The sequence below is a fragment of the Saccostrea cucullata genome, unplaced genomic scaffold (assembly GCF_032062105.1).
Source record: "Saccostrea cucullata isolate Sc308-1 unplaced genomic scaffold, CSIRO_AGI_Scuc_v1 ctg9270, whole genome shotgun sequence".
NCBI classification, from domain to species: Eukaryota; Metazoa; Mollusca; class Bivalvia; order Ostreida; family Ostreidae; genus Saccostrea; species Saccostrea cuccullata.
In genome coordinates, this window is record NW_026931593.1 from 14,333 (window position 1) to 34,118 (window position 19,786).

At 31.0% G+C, this 19,786-nt stretch overlaps 3 protein-coding genes across 5 annotated transcripts; all 3 read left to right on the top strand.

The window, feature by feature from the left end:
• The first annotated feature begins 530 nt into the window (after positions 1-530).
• LOC134233087 (uncharacterized) lies at positions 531-2,330 on the top strand. The gene is made up of 2 exons (XM_062715081.1): positions 531-659; positions 1,790-2,330. The coding sequence occupies exons 1-2, from the start codon at positions 542-544 to the stop codon at positions 2,272-2,274; spliced, it is 603 nt and encodes a 200-aa protein (XP_062571065.1). The 5' UTR covers positions 531-541; the 3' UTR covers positions 2,275-2,330.
• Positions 2,331-5,511: 3,181 nt separating this feature from the next.
• Positions 5,512-8,596, top strand: LOC134233088 (uncharacterized). The gene is made up of 4 exons (XM_062715082.1): positions 5,512-5,900; positions 6,265-6,329; positions 6,908-7,048; positions 7,346-8,596. The coding sequence occupies exons 1-4, from the start codon at positions 5,836-5,838 to the stop codon at positions 7,657-7,659; spliced, it is 585 nt and encodes a 194-aa protein (XP_062571066.1). The 5' UTR covers positions 5,512-5,835; the 3' UTR covers positions 7,660-8,596.
• A 6,380-nt stretch (positions 8,597-14,976) lies between these two features.
• LOC134233089 (uncharacterized) lies at positions 14,977-18,741 on the top strand. 3 transcript variants are annotated; one of them, XM_062715084.1, is made up of 4 exons: positions 14,977-15,175; positions 15,799-15,860; positions 16,268-16,393; positions 16,553-18,741. In XM_062715084.1, the coding sequence occupies exons 2-4, from the start codon at positions 15,804-15,806 to the stop codon at positions 17,063-17,065; spliced, it is 696 nt and encodes a 231-aa protein (XP_062571068.1). In that variant the 5' UTR covers positions 14,977-15,175; positions 15,799-15,803; the 3' UTR covers positions 17,066-18,741. The 3 variants fall into 3 exon arrangements, with proteins under 3 accessions (XP_062571068.1, XP_062571069.1, XP_062571067.1); XM_062715083.1 differs by having other exon boundaries at positions 14,994-15,175; positions 16,629-18,741; XM_062715085.1 differs by lacking the exon at positions 16,268-16,393 and having other exon boundaries at positions 14,980-15,175; positions 16,629-18,741.
• Positions 18,742-19,786: the final 1,045 nt, after the last annotated feature.

The following is a 19,786-nucleotide window of genomic DNA, read 5'->3' on the forward strand; positions in this document are numbered from 1 at the left end:
GCTATTTTAACAAATAGTTTTGGCCACCATACAATGGAAGCCTTTGGTGTAAAAAGTTTTTTTTGTTTTCACCGTGATACATCTACTTCAGTAAACTGTTTGAAGTAAGTATACCAATATAGTTGGTATTTTGCATTGTAAAAGCTATTTTAAAAACAATGTCAATTATCTTTATATTGTTAATTTCTTTTATTAAAAAAAGCAATTTTAGTAGAAGAGACAAAGGAGGGAACTGCACATTCTCCGGCTATTTTTACGATAAGAGTGCAAATGAATGCAGAGGTGATGAGATGAGACTAATTTTTCTTAGTGTTTAACAAACGTAAATTACAAAAAGACTATTCAATCAAAAAAAAAAAAAAAAAAAAAAAACCAATAAAACAAAAAAAAAAACGTTTAATTATTTTAGATGATTTTTTAGCCCTTGCTGATATTTTAGGAATTTGTTTCATAATGCACACATGTCTTTGTCTGTCGAGACGTGAGAAATAGTAAATTCAAGATGTTATTTCCTTGCCTTTTAGAGTGTCCTCCAGGCTATATGGATCACAATTGCTCCCGAAGGTGTCGTTACCCTGGATTTGGCAAACATTGTCAGGGCAATTGCCTATGTAATACAGAATATTGCTATTTTCGGATGGGCTGCGCAAATTCTATTGGTAAACTTGTTTGAATTTAATTTAAAAGAGTTCACAATTGCACTTAACTATGAGGTCAGCACACGAGTCCCAAGCTATGGTTACAGTGTTCAAAATATTTAAGATGGATAAATTATTCTTAATTAATATAAAAATTAACATCTTCCTTATTCCTTTTGACATCATTAGAGCCGAAGGCTCAAGCTTTTTCTGATCAAAATGTGTAGGTTGTCTTTCGTTCTTGTCATTACCTTATCACATTTGTAGCATCTCCAGAACCACTTTCCAATTTTTAACAATGTAGGGAAAGAGTATTTCGGTAAAGATAATTCAAGTTTGTTCAAATAAAGGGTAAACCCTCTTTGAAGAGAAGGGGCATAATTACGAAGAATAAAATGAGTACCAGGCACGTAGCCACAAGGTGGCCAGGGGGGGGGCTGTCCCCCATCCCCCAATTTTTTCCCCAACATTACTTTTATTATTGGAAATGTTTCTAGTGAAAGTCTGGTTGCCCCCCCCCCCCTCCCCCGCTTTAAACTACCAGATATCAATATAAATGAAAAGTTGAATACAGAGAAATTGGTACTGAAAGAAATTGGCATTTAAAAAAAATTAGCCTTTTACCCCCCCCCCCCCCCCCCCCAAAAAACGTAAAAAAAAAATAAACAAAAACAAAAACGAAAAAGGATCTTTTTTTTTGCTTGTCAATTTTTTCAAATGAATAAAAAAAAATTCTCTGGCTGCCCCCCCCCCTCCTTTCAAAAACGACGCTAAGTGGATGAGTACAAATTTTAAATAGAATTAATTTGAGGAGAAAAATCGTCACAGGAAAAGCAAAGGTATGATTAAACATACGAGTATTAGGATGGGGCCATAATATATGATCTTACTTTTGCACTCAGGTGACGAACATCAAGAACGACCATAGTTACTCATATGAGCATTGTGGCCTATGCGTGGGGTTCTGATCTTATTTCATAATTATTTTAAAATGAATACTTACAATACAATCCATTTGGTAACATGTCTTATTTAATTATGTTTGAGACAATGTATTATACAATTCATAACTCAAAAATATTCAACATTTCCCTTTCAATGTTTAATAAAACTGCATATTACGATTAATATTCTGTATTTCATCTTTGCAGAAAATTCAACACATTACAATGGGAAGAATATTTCATCTCGACCCGGTACTTTTTTCAAAAGTACAAATAAAATAACACTAGTAGCTATCATAGCTTCAGCGTTTCTATTATTTTTAATTTTAACAAAAATTCTTCTCATTCGTCGAAAAACCAAACATACTGCAGCACAAGCAGATTATTCTGCTACCCTTGAAGAGAATGATTTGTATAATGCGGTGGACGAATTCCCTACAGGGGTAGGCTCGCAGAATTGCGCAGTGGAAGATGTTAATCCTACAAATAAAGACCTGCGAAAAATGGACTATAAAAATCCTACAGGATTAGAAAGAAACATTGAGAAAAAGAAAATAGAGATTTTGAAAAAGAAATCTGAAGTTACAAACATAAGGGAGGCAGAAAATGTATATACTCTAACATTTGCGTCTTTTGGAAGTGAGATGATGAGAAATTCGGTTCACGATTATTCCCCACTTCAATACAGCTAGTTATCTTGTGTCCTTGTTAACCTAATTTACATTTTGTAAGTGCTTATCAAAGTATGGATGATATGTTGCATCCCGATTTAACTTGAATGGAAACGTTAAGATAACCACATTGTAAATCTTTGCTTTATTCTGATTTTTTATCTGGAATAGTATACACTTATCCAATGGTTGTGAGTGGGATAGCTCTTTTATCAAACCCGCGACAGGGAACTATTCCCCGAGGGCTTGCCCGAGGGGAATAGTTCCTGTCAAGGGTTTGATAAAAGAGCTATCCCACTCACAACCATCGGATAAATGTTTTATCATACTGATGTATAATACAGTTTTTGAGGTTTGATTTTTTTTGAGTAAGATAATACTACAAGAATAATCTGACATCATGATGACGTCACAACGCTACTGAAGTCATTTTGACATCATCAGTCAATAGATTTATCGCTGGAAATCAAAATTGGTGGCAAAAATTGCATGAAAATTTTCCGAGGGTGGATAGCAAAAACTATACCCCGGGGTATAGCTTTGCTATGCGTGGACTATCAAAGATAGCTATTTTACCTTCTTAACTTTATATAGGAAACATTTTAACAGAAGTATAATAATATGATATATTTTTACATTTAAAACTCACTACTTCGCTGATCAAAAGCATGAAGAAAAGATGCGTATGAGACATTACAGTGCAGGGAACTAATTTTGTTACATTAACCAGCATCAGGATCAGCATAAGTAGGATCAGGATAGAACTAGCATCAGCATCAGCATTAAAAAAAACAGCATTACTTGGATCAGCATCAGCAAGCAAAGGATAGAACTAGCATTGACCAAAGTGAAAACAGATAAAGGAAAGTCATTTAATACAAATTACAAATAAAAATTACCCCAAAAATTATTTTTAATGGCTTAAAATAGCGATGCTGTTTTTGAATTATCCACTACCGGCAGGATAATCCTACTTCCGGTAGCATTACTAGGATTGACCAAGTTTCAAACCAGCATCAGGATAAGGATCAAACCAGGATCAGGATAAGGATAACTAGCATCAAAATCAGCAAGCAAAGGAAGCATCAAAATCAGCAAGCATAGGAAGCACCAAAATCAGCATTGATGCTGTAACAAAATTATTTCCCTGCACTGTATAAAATTCGTTTCATTCATAGTTACATGGTTTTTTTTTTTTCGTGCAGGTAAGAAAAAAAAAGAATGAAAAAAATAATTTGATATAGACCACGAATCATTAAATGTAGGAAAATTAAATAAATGCACACTAATTTACAAAGGTAAGTGTAAGTGGACTGTCTCATGATAACGTCTACAATATGGATTTAATATTCAATTATTGTTGATTTTTTTAGGTCAATACGATGATTTAGACACCTGAGTAGTACAATATTCACTGAGCCCGAGGGGCTATATGATAGCAAACTCCTGCAAGATTGTTTCTTTGCTTTAATTGAAAAATTGAACAAAAAGTTTCAACAAGAACACATTGTAACAGATAAAATGGAACATATCAATAATTATTTATATTGACCTGCAATGATTCCTTATATTTACCTGGAATGTCACGTGCAGGTCAATATATCGTAGTATTTTTCTCACATTGTTGGATCTCATTCAATCAATGAGAAGGAAATTATTCAATCATATAATAATTTAAATCATTTGTGTGGACAGATGTCATTTTTCTTTTATCATATTATGCTTCTAACTATGTGCGATAATATTTATATTGACTATAAATGTATCGTCAAAACTAAAAACAATAAGAAATGAATTAAGAGAGTCATCAGTATAAACACCCTACACACACATTACGGGGAACATATCTACGCTGGCTCAAAATATATTATTATGTGGAGAAAACAAATTTTCATAGAATAATTAGACTGAGTAGTTTTTTTTCTGTTTTGGGTATTGTGGACATCAACGATAGGTTAACATTTTTCCATCTTTTTTGGATATGTTCACCATCTGCACAATATTTCATATTTAATATAATTATATAAATAACAACAGCCGCTACGTTTGAGACTTTGCGAAAAAAACCTACCAAAACAAAGATTCTGCCATACACCTATTCTCAATAATGGACGTTCAAGCAATAATGGTGTATCAAAAGGACGAGAAACAGGGAAAAAATAGTTTAAATTCCTTTCTAGAGGGAAATCAACATTGCTAAAAGTGGATTTTTTTTGTTGCACAAATAAATATTTCAATTTGTAGTTTTGACGTAGACCCTATGTCGCCTTTAAAGTTTGTTTTGAATTCCCATACATTGTATATGGACATGTATGAATACCTTCTTCAATTATGATTTCAACTGCAAGGACGATAAAAGATGCATTTCAAAATGTTTGCTGGACTTACATTGATTGAAATTTCTTAAATAAAGTGATTTATCATTTAAAATGTAACTTTTCTAGCAATCAAAGATGGCTCTCGAAAGTGAGTACCTTTGAAATAGATTGTTATCTTTCAAGGACAAGAAAGACTACTGATGTTACAAATCCAGATCTCGAATTATTAAACTGTGAAAATGAATAATGTAATTCGAGATCTCGAATTACAAATCGAAGGAACAAATAAGTAATATGTGGGATCGGACTGTGAATTTGAGATCTCGAATTAAAATCCGAGGGAACGGATTGTGTAATTCGAATTAATTTTTACTTCTTTTAGAAATCGACGTGTCCCTTCATGGCTTTCTATACAGATCTGCGTTAGATTTAAGGTTTTCAATTTTGTCTTAACAGTATCAAACATGAAGTTTAATAATGTTTCCATCTGAAGCATATGTGCAATGCCGTATTTAAATTAGACATCCATACATGTATCTAAGTAATTTCTACTGTTCTATATTCACTGCTTAATACTGTAAACGTATTACATTTGGCTGTGTATTCATTTTAGCGCTTTTGTCGGAAAGCAACCTTCCGTAATTCAAGTACAACGCTAAATTCCTCGCACATATACCTATAAAGAAGAATCCTAATAATAACATAATAGTTCAGTGTATTGCATTCCGATTACGTCAAACGCTCAGTAATTAAACCAACAGATGCTCGCCATGTTTTACTCTATACTTTGAAAGAGTAAGCATTTCTTAGTGATCAGTCACACTCATCAAGTCTCTTTATTGATCGTGTAAAAGAAATAATAAGTTTAGAACTCATATAAAGGTTTCAAAATTTGATCAGAAAAAAATATAAATCAGCCAAAATATGGATCTCTAAATATGCCGTTTTATAATAATTAAAATAACTAGAAATTGACACAGAGCTCAAGTTTACCTTCTTTTATTTTAAACAGAAAGAGAAGGGAGATAGAGAGAACTTAAACAACCATGTGCTTTACTTGTCATTTTTTGCAAAATACAAATAATATTTTCCCTACTTCCTTACAGCTGTGAAAATTTCCTCTTGGGTCATCATTAGTTAAAATTGCCTCTCGGAAAAATATTCAAACTATTCTGTACAACAAATTTAGTTATTAAATTATGTATAGGCCTAAATCGTTTGCTCATGGAGAGTCTACCGGCATGTTCAGTTCTATAATATAATAATGTATCTTGCATTTATGTTGTTGATCACTGTCAGCTTAAGAGAAGTCGTGGGAACATGTAAAAGGTAAAAACAACTTTTTCAATTCAAATTTGTATATTTTCAAAAGAAGTTGACAGCATTTCTTCTATGCTTGCAGTGTCATGATAAAGAGTTAATAATAATAATTTCAAATTTTAAAGATTTTTATTATGTTATATATTTTTTATGATTGTCGTAAGTTAAACATTACATTTAGATGTAAACGAAACGCTTTCTAAATCCGATGCATTACGCATTGTATCCTTCATCTCCTTTTATCCTCTAAATGACCATTGTAATTGTTTGAGTAGCTTTTTGTATTTTATCAGGCTGAAATAAATAAAATAAAAAGTTGCTTTGTAATACCAACTGTTAAATACCTAAGTAAATTCCATTTTTCTTAATTCAGTAGAGCATCGTTTGGTGGTTGCTGCTCGGGATATATATACAACTTTGACAGGAGTAAATGCGAAGGTAATATTTATGCAAGATACCTACAGATCATATCAGATATCATTTTATAAGGATTGTGGTTAATATTTTAAAATGCAAACAATCATTACTATTGAAATGTCTTCATTGTTTGTCATTGTTTGTCTTGTTCTTTTCCACTAAAGAATCATGAAAAAAGAAAAAAAAATCAAATTATTGAAAACTGTCTTCTCGAAAGCAATAGCCATTGAGAAAATGAAAACATTTTGCAACCTTTTTGGGAAAGTGCATCTTTTTATTTAATCTCCTTTAAGCCTTGGGTTAAGTTTAGTACAAACTAAAATAAAATAATAGTTAATCGGATAACAGATAGATATCTGATATCAAGAAGAAAAAAATCTTCAACAAAAACTTCTTTTAAATGCAGCGAGCTGTTGATTATTCAAAAAAAAAATATGCAGGCCTGATTCGCACGAATTCAATTTTAGAAATCATACCTGTTTTCCTTGCAGGATGGAAAGGGTATGGTTGATAACCCAGGGAACAAATATTTAGTTGCAAAATTTCATAACATAGGATTGCCGTAAATTTGTCTCTTCTTTTCTCTTTCATGAGATAAGAATGCTCCATAGGACTTACTGGACCAAATTGTTCTCTACAATGCCGCTACCCTAGTTATGGCCGCCTTTGTCAACAACAATGTGATTGCACTGAAATATACTGTAACAAGATTGTCGGCTGTGTCAGCATTGAAAAAGGAGGTACATGTTTATATATTTATATAGATACAATTTATCAATTCTTTCTTAAGATCTTTATGATAAAACCTTTGTAATCCCGTTTTTGCATAATTGGAAATCTTGCCTTATATGATATAACTTTGAGACCATTTATACCCTTTAATTGTTAAAATGTTATCTTATCCTGATAGTTGTCCAATCTAGTTTTTGTCTATGAAACCAGCCTTATCTGGAGTTTACAGTCTTTACTGTTTGTTTATGATTGTTCTTTCAACTGTGCAATGATTTGATATGATTTATTTGATCACTTTCGTGCAGATCCCTCCAAACCGATACTCATTGTCTTTGTGGTCATCCTTTCTCTTATCCTTTCGGCAATTTCTGTCAAAAAATTATCGACCGAAGGATTTTTTGCAAAATGGAAAAGGATTATACCGAGGGACACAAATCAAGAAGTTGAGAGAAAAAGCGATGCACATTTTTATATTGAGGTGCAGGACAATAAAAACGAAGAAAGTGCAAATGCAATTGTAGATATATCAGAGGAAGGGAATTACACTGAGCCCACTGCAATGAGCACAGACTATGCAAGCATGTCAAAGGAGTACCAGAGAGTATATACAAGCCTTTAAATGTTGACAATGTGTAAATAATACATACCGATATATCGATAATTCTTTTTCGATGGGAATATTTTTAATATCTTTTTTCAAATCAAAAGGTACAAAGCTATCTAGATTACTTTCTTTTATATGTGTAAAATTAAACTTCACATCATGACTGTTTGGAAAATTGATATTTTTTCTTTGCTTTTCTTTTGTTTTGTTAATTCTCCGCTGCGTACATTGAAATACGTATACATCTTAACTTTACTTTAAATTAAGTGAAAATGATCATTTATTTTATTAGTTTGTGTTTCCTGTTAGTTAAAATTCTGGCAGAAACTTAATTTTTTTTAGTTTTAACAGTATATTGCCCTAAGGCAACTTTTTTACTGACAGGGGGCTGATTTGCAGATTTTTATAGTGTGTCCATTTAATTACTAATCCAATATGTGTACATTATTGACTGAATTACATGTACATAATACAGGTAGTTGTTGCATCCTGCAAAATTCAAATAAGTTCAATCCTGAGTATATAAACACCTGTTTTTCCTTTTAAAAGTCTACTGATTATGTAATGAGTCGTGAAACAAAATTAAATTTAATTTAGGTGGCCACCAATATAGAAACCTAAAATGAATGGTTATAGTAATGTTTATGAAGGACGCAAAACTGTGTTTGTTGGGTAAAAAAAAACACAATTCAAAAACAAATGTATAAGGAAGTGTTAATGAACTACATCTTGGAAACAAGATATAATTATAATTTTTTTTTTGCAATCTCAAAAATTATAGATGTTTAATAAAACAAAGTTGAATTAAAAAAAAACAAACTAATATGTCACTCGTGATTATCAATTACTTTTTTTTTAATTGATGGACAATTCCTGAACGCAATCAAGTTTAAAAAAAATAAAAATACGATACATTTTACTAAAAGCAAGTTTCCCATAAAGAGATTCTGATAAATTAGGTACGGTTTATAAGACTTTCCATTGTGTTTTAAAATGTTTTCTTTTATTATGCATGTAAATGCTAATTGAATAAAAATCTGGTGTTGTTTTTTTTTTTAATTGATCCGGGTTTATTTTAAATTCCCAAACCATAAGAATCAATGTTTATTTTTCCAGTTTAAAAAATGGTGTTTTAAAATATGATGATGTTATCTTTCAAACAGCTTTAAGTCTGGGAATGTTCACTTCTCTAAGATACTTATACCCATCTCTGTTTCAAAATACAGTGATTGCTCTGTCATTAATTTGACTTGTTTGACAATAGACTTCTGAGAAAAAAGCTATTTGTTCTTATTTATTTGACTAGAAGAAATGTTTAAATTTTTTAAAATGCACTGTAAAAAATATAATAAATATTTATTTGGCAAAAGGTAATGCCTAACAATTGAAATGACGACGGGGAAGATATCTGCAAACGTTTAAAATTCAATGCATAAGTAACTGATTTCCTGTAAATGAAAGATATTGAAAGATTCAATGATTTTAAAAACAATTCCCTTAATCAATTTTCACACACGTGGTGGGAAATTTAAGATATTGTGTAAATTTAACAACGACAGAAGTAAAGTGCAAATATGTACAAAGCAGTGAAATCACAAATAGAAGACGATCATTGAATTGAGGATTCAAATAAATAGCTGCTACTCAATATTGCACATAATAATCAATTGACTGCAAAGAATATCCCACGATTCAATTAAATATATTTTATTTTTTGGGAGGATCAAACAATTTTATACTTATACCCATCTCTGTTTCAAAATACAGTGATTGCTCTGTCATTAATTAGACTTGTTTGACAATAGACTTCTGAGAAAAAAGCTATTTGTTCTTATTTATTTGACTAGAAAAAATGTTTAAATTTTTTAAAATGCACTGTAAAAAATATAATAAATATTTATTTGGCAAAAGGTAATGCCTAACAATTAAAATGACGACGGGGAAGATATCTGCAAACGTTTAAAATTCATTGCATAAGTAACTGATTTCCTGTAAATGAAAGATATTGAAAGATTCAATGATTTTAAAAACAATTCCCTTAATCAATTTTCACACACGTGGTGGGAAATTCAAGATATTGTGTAAATTTAACAACGACAGAAGTAAAGTGCAAATATGTACAAAGCAGTGAAATCACAAATAGAAGATGGTCATTGAATTGAGGATTCAAATAAATAGCTGCTACTCAATATTGCACATAATAATCAATTGACTGCAAAGAATATCCCACGATTCAATTAAATATATTTTATTTTTTGGGAGGGTCAAACAATTTTTTGATTTTATGCACTTAAATCAATTGAAGAACAAGGAAAATGCATTAAATATTTATCGCAGTAAAACCATCAGTGTAATGTCCAAATCACTAGAGCTTGATTGATTCCGGCAGCTGTTCAATGACCAACATTTACATGTAGTACGCAAAGCTAGTACGTCTTAAAAATCCTGTTCATGGAACATTATGAAACAAATATTTCATACATTGTTTTATCAAGAAAATACAAACTACAGAAACCTTTCCAATCCTTTTTCACAATGCCAATCTTAAAAGAAATACTTTGTTCACAGTTCCTTGTAAATGTTACTTCATGTAGTTACAAGTTGCAGTGTCATTTAATCATTTGATAATAGCTGATACATATACATGTAACTGCATTGTTACAACGCACTTTGAAAAATTACGCACTTTAAAAAAAATTCTAAGTGTGTTAAATTTGGAACCAAGCTAACGCACTTTGAAAAAATTATTTTTTTTTCCAAGATGCGTTAATATCAACCATATTTACGCACTTTGAAAAAAATGTAAAGATTGATCAATATTCCAACAAATAAACGGTATGATAAAAAGCAGATCCTGGTTTGATAACCTTTCTATGATAAAGTCACTTCAGGACCTGAGACGTTTTAAATATTTGAGGTTTTGATAAAATAAAAGGGAAAAGGGTCTTGAAAAAAAAGAGTGACGATTGTTTAAGATCATTTATTCATTTTTTTTTTAATTCTAGCTAGTCTTTGATAAGTAGTTGTAAAGATGTAAAGGGGGCACTAACAGTGGACAGCTTTAAGCAACTTAGCATTTATCATAATAAAAAAGGGGGGCAATTTGATTGTTCAAAACTATGAAAATTCTTTCTCTCTCATACGTTTTACTGTACTTAAAAACTTCTAGTTTTCATCTGCTTTTATTAACTCATTTAATATTGAAAGTTTTCAAAGTTATTCCAGTTGGTGAAATACATAGTTATATGTGAATGTTTTGAGTAAGCATAGACATCGAGACCGGGCGAAGGGCAGGGGCAGGGGGAAGGCTAAGCCCCCTCCACCTATTTTGGAAAGATATATACATTGTATAAGCATTGAAAATGCAGCTTACCCTTTCTGGGTTTATTGCTTCCCTCCCCCGTTTGCTACCAACACCTATGTATTGAAAAGATAAAGATTTGGACTGAGGGATCTTATATCCGTCTTCTCTTTTCGACGGGAGTACATCAATTTTTTTTTTAGATTAGGGTTAGGGTTAGTTAAGTTAGTGCGTTAAGAGTGTTCATGATAAAATATATTGATGTAGACTCTTAACGCACTTTGAAAATTTTATTCAAAGTGCGTTCGGTTGATCCCAAATTTAACGCACTTTGAAAATTTTTTTCAAAGTGCGTTGATTTTGTCCCAATTTGAACGCACTTTGAAAATTTTTTTCAAAGTGCGTAATTTTTTACAAGTGCATTGCCACACTGCATAGGATATTTTAATACGTCGGTGTATTTAGGAGAAAAAGATTACTTTCTTTATCGTTACGATTGGTTTTGGGGGAAAATTCTAATTTTGGTCAAAACAATATACTTAAGGATGACGTTTACTCAGGTTTCAGAAATCAGAAAGGAAATTTTATAAAGTATAATTTGTTAAATCAAAACTAGTTCTAAATGGATAAAATAACTAAGTTTTAATTCAATATCAATTCAAAAATTTATTACGTTAGTACTTGAAGAAAGTATACAGGAACAACACTCAATGTACGGCTATGCAGAGGAAATTCGGACTAAATTTTTGATTTTTTTTATTTTTGTCAACATTTTTGTTTCTTGTAATATTAATCACAAAGTTAGGGTTACATGTATTTAAAGACATCATTTCGCAAATTTTATATGAGTTTAAGCTCATAAATTATTTCAAATATATGACTACTATGAAATAATTCAATTCAAAAATATGTACAAAAACCAATCCAGACAACATATCTCAATAATTTGATCATTGACCCCATATAATATTAATACCATGAGATTTAAGGTAACAAAAGTAACCTGAGGGTATAAATAATTTAGAGTTCTTATCAGCCAGATTTTTGTAATATTTGATTAAAAATAGGGAAAAATATAAATATGATAGAGGAAATTCGGACTGTAATAATTATCACGTTTTTGACCCAAACTCTTCTCATTTCTTTATATGGAGAAACTCTATTCCATTGCTATATTATTTCATTATTTAAAGAGTTTTGTTGCTTGCAATATTTTGTGAGTGAAAAAAATGGTCATAGTGTGAAAATTGAGGTATTTCTCGAGAAATACTCGGGGGCCTCTAGCATGAAAACGAGGTCATTGACCTAGTTATTTAAAATTGAAATTTAACACAAGAATCATAGGTGTATATTGTGCAATGGTTTTTCGTTCTTATCAAGTGAATTTTTAGTCATCTGAGTAAAGGTATATACCTTAAACATTGAATAGCTCATGCTTGGAAAAAAGACAATAATATTATATTTATTCATACATCTACAAGTAAAGGTTCAATCTTTATTTTTTTTAAATAATGAAAAGGATTATTTTTTTTGAAATTGTAGGGTTAACGAATGAAAAATAAATCTATGCCTAGTAAGTTATTGTTTATTCGTCAAATATAATACGGTAAGGTGTTTAAATAGACGGTTATATTTTTGATAGATCAAGAGCAGACAAAGGTAAGCAGTGCCATCTTTAGACTTATTAGGTTGCAAGTGCTTTCGATCGAAGATTCATTATTGAAATCATTGAGATGATTCCCGTCAGTACGGTATAATTTATGGATTATACATAAACATGTACTTTTATCGAGTTAAACCAAATGAAGTGCTGTATGTTACAAATAAAAAGTTCATACCAAAAAACAGTGTTTATGAATCCCAGGATTTAAATCTACATTTATGCATACAAATTATAGAATACAAATCTCATTGTTTAACCAATTAGTGCTTTTTTTCTGGTTAAAAATACAAAAAATGTTCAAATGTTTATACCTACTTTAATCAAATATTTATGTTAAAATCTAGAATTTTTTTTTTCATTCAGAAACATGTTGCGAATTCATATGATTTTTAAAATGAAGTTGATCGAATGCTAGTTCAAGGATGTACATTTTCAAAGAAAAATTGATTTAAATGATGATATACATGCCATAAAAATCTTGATTTTTATACATGTATACATGTGTAATAGGCGAAAAAGTGTCATTCTCTATGTTAAAAATTATATTCTATACTAAATGTTACTATTATTATGTTTATTTTATAGGCGATTTTATAAACAAAAATAAAATAATGTTGAATCATTGGTGTATGTTTTTCATAAACTTTCATCTCATTTTGATTGCATATGGATTGCTAAAAGCAATTGGAAACCAGTCATCAGTATTATTCTAACGTGTTTCTAGCGTTTATCCTTATCTTACGTCAAACACTAAAATTTATCGCTAATCATATTCCTTGCCTAAACTTTTTCTATATATTTTTTTCTTAACAAGATCAATTCTCATATGTTTTTATTTAACTTTATGCTCACTCCTCTATGGCACCTGGTCCCGTCTCTGATATTTTGGAGGTTCCTGTTTTCTCTGCTCCTATTTTTGTATTGTTTTATGGATTTGTGAACTTGAATACTGTTCATTATCTCCCTATCTTTCATATAATTGAATGGAGATGGCATTTTTGATACATCTTTTCTTAATTTCAACAATTTAGTGATCAAGGAATATGTATTAAAACACATACACGGGTAAAAAGAAATGTACACTCAACTAAATATAAGGGAGATATTTCGGAGGGAAATCTGACCTTATAAACTGACATCAAAAAATTATTTCGGAAATATGTCAATAAAGTTTGTAGCAAACACAAATCTTGCAATATATCAATAATTTGTTTTTATATTTAACAATTGAAGGATGTATTGAATTGCTATTCAATGTATAGACAGAATGGAAACAAGGACATATGTGTCATTTCAGTTTAGGAGCTGTTATTTATTGTTGCTATTATTAGATGATATTAAAGAGCTATGTCCAATTCAAGGAATCGTTCATATTCCTGTTGTCGAATAGGGAAGAATAAGGGAGATACAGCAACTGTATATGAATAGAATATTTATTGAGAAAAGGAACATTATTGAAGTTCAAAGTCAATTAAACCATACAAGATTGGAGCAACAACAAAAAAAAAGGAAATAAAAACAGGCACCTCTGAATATCAGAAATTTGATTAGGTGCCACGGAGAAGTTAGCATCCCCTGCTGACTGATCATAACAGTCATGATCATGAAATAATTTCAAATACATTGCTGCTCTTTTTTCTAACTATAGGGCATGCTAAAACTATTTTTGTTAAATTTTAAAAAAAACTTCCTTTAAAGCTTTTGAATGTTGCTTTAGCTTACTGTATCAAAATATATTTTTCACAAAAAAGCATTTAAAGCTTAAATTTTACAGATTTCGAATCAGCTGTTCTTTAAAATACTTCCAAGTTTCATGTGTCTATGGCAGAATATTGTTAACTTATTAAATGAGATAATAATAACTCAGGTCTTCAAAAATTGTATAAACCATGGTAATCAAAGCTTTCAATTATATAAACTGTGAAAAATAATCAAAGCAATTCGATCCTATTTGGTGAATATGTTTTTACTGAACATTTGATACTTGCATTGTTCGACAGTTAACCAGGTATATACGTACTATTTGACAACGCTTATTATAAGTTATATATAATCAGAATCAGATTTTGTCCCTAGTTTTTCTAGCAGGTCTAATAAAATTGTTAAATGACCAAGATACAATGATATATGATTCATAGTTACTGTCTCGACTGTGTATTGTATAGAAGTTGTTTGTTTCATTTTAGAAGGATTTAAAACGAAAGAATATATTCCATATATATGTAAGGGCAATTCGTATGAACATGAAAATATATCATTATATGACTGGACTCTATTTCAATAGAAATACAAAAGTTAAATAGTAGGATACACCGAGTGTGAATATATCTCTTAAGGAAGTAGAACAGATTAATATAACTCTAAAAGAAACAATTGAATAACACTATATTAAAATGACTTAGTCACGTGAAAAGGCGCACTCACGATGTATATAAGGTTTAATTTGAAAATCAGATATCTCTGAAAGTTACGTGGGGTGTAAACTTGACAATGAATCTACAGATGTATATTATATTTTCTCTAACATTTTTCTATCATATTGGAGCTGTCAAAGGAGGTTGCAACCCGTATGTATTTGTTTATTTATAACATATTTCAGAATGTCATTAGTTATGGCAATAATATATGTATTTTTAGGATTTAAATGTATATTAACACCCCCCCCCCCCGCTTAAAAAACAGTGGGTTATGTAGTGGTGGGGATATCCATCCGTCTGTCCATCAACCAGTCCCTCTGCCGTCCGTCCGGCTTTTGGGTACCAATCCTCTTCTTTACCACTTATGTTACAAAGTTTGCCAATTCCACATTTCTTATTTAACTTATTTCGGGTTCCCATAGCAAAGCATGGGCTACACCATTGTTTCTACAATATTAAGGGGTATCCATCTTTTCACTGCAAGGCCTCTTTTTTAAAAATAAATGATACTTTATTATGCTATTGGGACCACTTATTCTTTTTCATCTGATTCTTAGTTTTTGGTCTCCCTAGCAAAACATGGATTTCTTCTTTAATAATCACATGGGAGGCGATATATCAATTTGCAGGCTTAGTGCTAACTACTGTGACTACTTTACGTTTTAAAAGCAATAGTCTGTGAGCCCAAAGAGTCACAAATGTTACTACTATAATTCCATTTGTTTCAATTTTGATATTTTTATACATTGTAATGAAGATTACTTTAAATTTAGAGACCATGAAAACAATTGCTGTCAAGGATTTTTCTTTGAGAAAATTTCAAATGAATGCAAAGGTATGTAGAAGATAAAAATAGAGTCAAAATATGTTAGCACAAAGGAAACACGATAAAGTTATTTAAAAAAAAAACATACAAAAACGAATTCAAGTTTAATGTCTAGTATTCGGCTATTTGTTTGCATATTTCACAAAAAATACACCTGAATAATTTACCATTTGTTTAATTGCTTACATGTATAACTATATGTTTTATGTACGCTTACTTTAGCATTCTCACTTGATGATAAATTAATGTTAAAAAAAACCTCTTTAATTTTCAAATGTTTTAAATGGACATTATTCAACAGCCTGGGTCTTTTATCTATGCTAGAATCCTCTTTTGAGTTTGCACCGACGAAATAACAAATCTTCTATTCTCATCCTTTACCAGTTTATCTGACTTTATTTCTCTTATATTTTAAGAATGTCATCCGGGGTACATTGGCGTCAACTGTTCCATGGCATGTCGGTATCCTGGGTATGGCAAATATTGTCAGGAACAATGTAACTGTTCACAGGAGTTGTGTGACATATCAACAGGGTGTCTCGGTAACTATTCTTACATAATTTAAACAATGAATGAATATTATTGAATTTTTGTATTTTTGGTATGATATATCTGATAAAATGAACAGCTACTGAATCTCAATTTTCTTTAAATGAAAAGAAATTGACAGATAAAATTAAAATAATACTTTTTTGTTTCAGAGGTTTTATTACAATTCTTTTAAAACAAAACATTGTTTACTTACTAATGGTTTACTTTTCCTTGATACGCATGTAGGTCACAATCTAAAGTCACCAAAAACAGCAAACGAGCTCCAAGAAAATAAATCTTCAGAATCTAGGAAGGGGAACGAAGATTGGAAAACGGCGTCCCATGGCCAGTTAACACCAATTCTCATCGGTATTATAGCTTTCTTGACATTCCTGCTATTCGCTATTGGTGGACGAATGATCTGGAAAAAGGTCCAACAGTCCAACCCCAAGATCGTTCAAAGAACTCTGGAGATTCAAAGTCTTGACAGAAAATTGAATAAAACCAAAGAAAATGAAGAAGCAAAAGAAAACTTTTACGAGGACATTGATGGACTAAAAGCAGGAGAGAGCAGTAAAGACATTTTGTCTTCTGAAAATGATTACATCGACAAGCTGGATTTCGTTGAAAAAGAAAAGTCTGACAATCGAGAATCGAATCATTTTTATGATGCTTTGAAATGACGAAATGCTATCCAAAAATATTTTCAGGAGCATATATCTTATCGTATCGCGTTATAAAAAAAATAGTTATTATGAACAAAAAGTGAATATAGTACAAGAAAAAATTAAAGTCGTGGTTTTCATCTAATTTCCCCTTCAAATTGAAACAAAAATAATATCATCTACTTATACGAATCCTAATACTTTATGCTTAATGTCCTCCAAAATCAGGATGTAAAAGTTAAGATCATACTTTTTAAAGAACTTTACGATAGGATTGGTGTAAATGCACTTAGAAATAAATATAGAGTATGGAGAAATTTCCCCCCTAAAATGAATAAATAAAATTTTAAAATCTTATCAATGTGTACATGTACAGTTTTTCAGACAAAACAATGTTTTATGTGTCATAAAATTCCTGTTCATCGATTACAATGATCTCAAATGCTAAGTATGCATAACGAGAGACTTTAAAATTTTTTGAAAATTAGAAGAAGTTATGAAATATTCATTCATTATTCTTAAAAGGCATGAGTTGCCAAAAAAGCAAATACAGATACAATCATTCATGACACATTTTGTTTTCATTATTTTTTTTACTTATATTACTTGAAAAAGAATTTCTTATGTATCATTATATTAAGAATAATATATCATTTTTTTCCGATTTCATTTAAGTAAAGTGGCAGGTGAAAGGTACCCATTGATATATTTTTTTTTGTGTTGCTTATTAAAATCGAGATCAATATTGGTTTCATAAAATCCTAGAATATACACTGTTCTAGGTTCATGAATGATAAATAGAAATGAAGGAATTCAGAAATATCTTTAAGGTGTGGTTTTTTTCATTGGAAATCGCCTCTCCCAGGATTTGTTGTCACTGGTTCTCCAGTATGACAGATGTTCACGACGAGAAACTTTTGACTTGGCGCAACGTGACCTCTAGCATCCATTGTTAAAATCCTCGCCGCTGAAACATTAATAAGTGGAAATAAGTAATTTAATAAATACGTCAGACTTTGAACATTACCCAAATGTCATAAAAGAATAAATTTCATTTTTTATTATTAACCTTACACATAAAACAATGTTAATCTTTCGAGTCAGCAATAAATTCAAGATCAAAGCAGAAGTCAATTTAAAACAAGTTGTCTGTTTCAAAATCGGGAAAGGAATGCAGATATTCTGACAAATGAAACTATTTTTGCGTTATGAAATAATAGGAATTTCCGTTTCCTGAATAGGAATCCGCAAAATTAACACGAAGTCTCTTCTGATTCAAGTTTGTTCAAATCAACACACCTGACGTTAGATTGTTGGTAGTGTAAAGATGGGGCCTTTATATAGGATGTAACTTTTCAAACTCAGATAACGAACAGAACAACCATAGTTACTCTGATCAGCATTGTGTTTCGTGTATGGGGTTGTTGTTTTATTTTACATTGATTTGAATGAAACATGCAATATGGTCCATTTGATAAGATAATTTATTTTCATTTGGGCTTCGTATTTGAAACCATGCAGCTAATTACTCAAAATAATCAAGATATTACTTTTAATTTCTACTGAAACTGCATATTTCGATAAATAATCTGTATTTCATCTTTTCAGAAAATTCAACTCATTACAATGAGGGAAACTTGTCATCTGGACCTGTTGCTGTTATCGAACATTCAAATATAATAACAATAGTAACTATAATATACTCTTCAAAAAAAGAAACGCATTGTAGAATTTTAGTGACACATTGAACATAAAAATTATTTAGTAAAATGATGCATTGATAAAACAGAAATGTGGTAAGCAACAGGAATACTATCTAAATGTCATAATTACTCAACAATTTTAAAATTATAGTCAGTTTAAGACCATTAAAGATCAATATCTGGTATGCCGCCCGCAGACACAAATGATAGCCACAAACGGCATCTAATGGAAGCATGTGTGTGTAATAAAAACTGTATAGGAATACTCTCCCATTCCAAATGTAGAGCTTTAGTCAGCTGTTGCAGAGTCTGGGGATGCGATTGTCTTTGGCAAATCATGTCAATCCATTTTGTCCAATGCTGCTTAATTTTGATTAAATCTAGCGATTTAGATGACTGAGACTGAAACAGGTTGTTGTTTCTTTGCAAGAATAGGTGCGTCAAACGAGCCATATGTGGCTGTGTATGTGAGATTGCAATACGGCTCTAGGATGCTGCAAAATTGAATGGGTGTGTATAGGTAAAACATGGTTAGAGTACCTTTTTCCACCAAAGTCCATTGAATTCGCACCAAATCAATCTTACTTTCTTATAATACTATTTTCCATATCATTACACTACCACCAACAACTTTTTTAACGTCCTGGAGGCAGTTATCTATCTAACCTTCATTAAAAAGCATTAGCACTCTTAAACTTATAAGAGGCTTTCAGATAAACATTCTGGACTAGTAGATTAACCAAAATGTTCAGCAGTGATGCTGTGGTCATACTCTATTCATCTGAGATCTTTGAAGTCGATATTTCGGGTGTTGTGGGGTCGGAACAATGGCATGAATAATCCTCTAGCAATAATTTGTAGTCAACTTAATACGGTTTTGTTAGATGATCTGTGCAGTTCAGGGATAGCTAATGCTTTAGATGATGTCCTTGCATTACATTCATGCAATTTGCGTAATCTAGGAAGTGATGCTGTGCTGCTGATGTCACACGTAGTCTACCATGTTTCTAGCGAACATTGGGTGTTCGATGTTAAT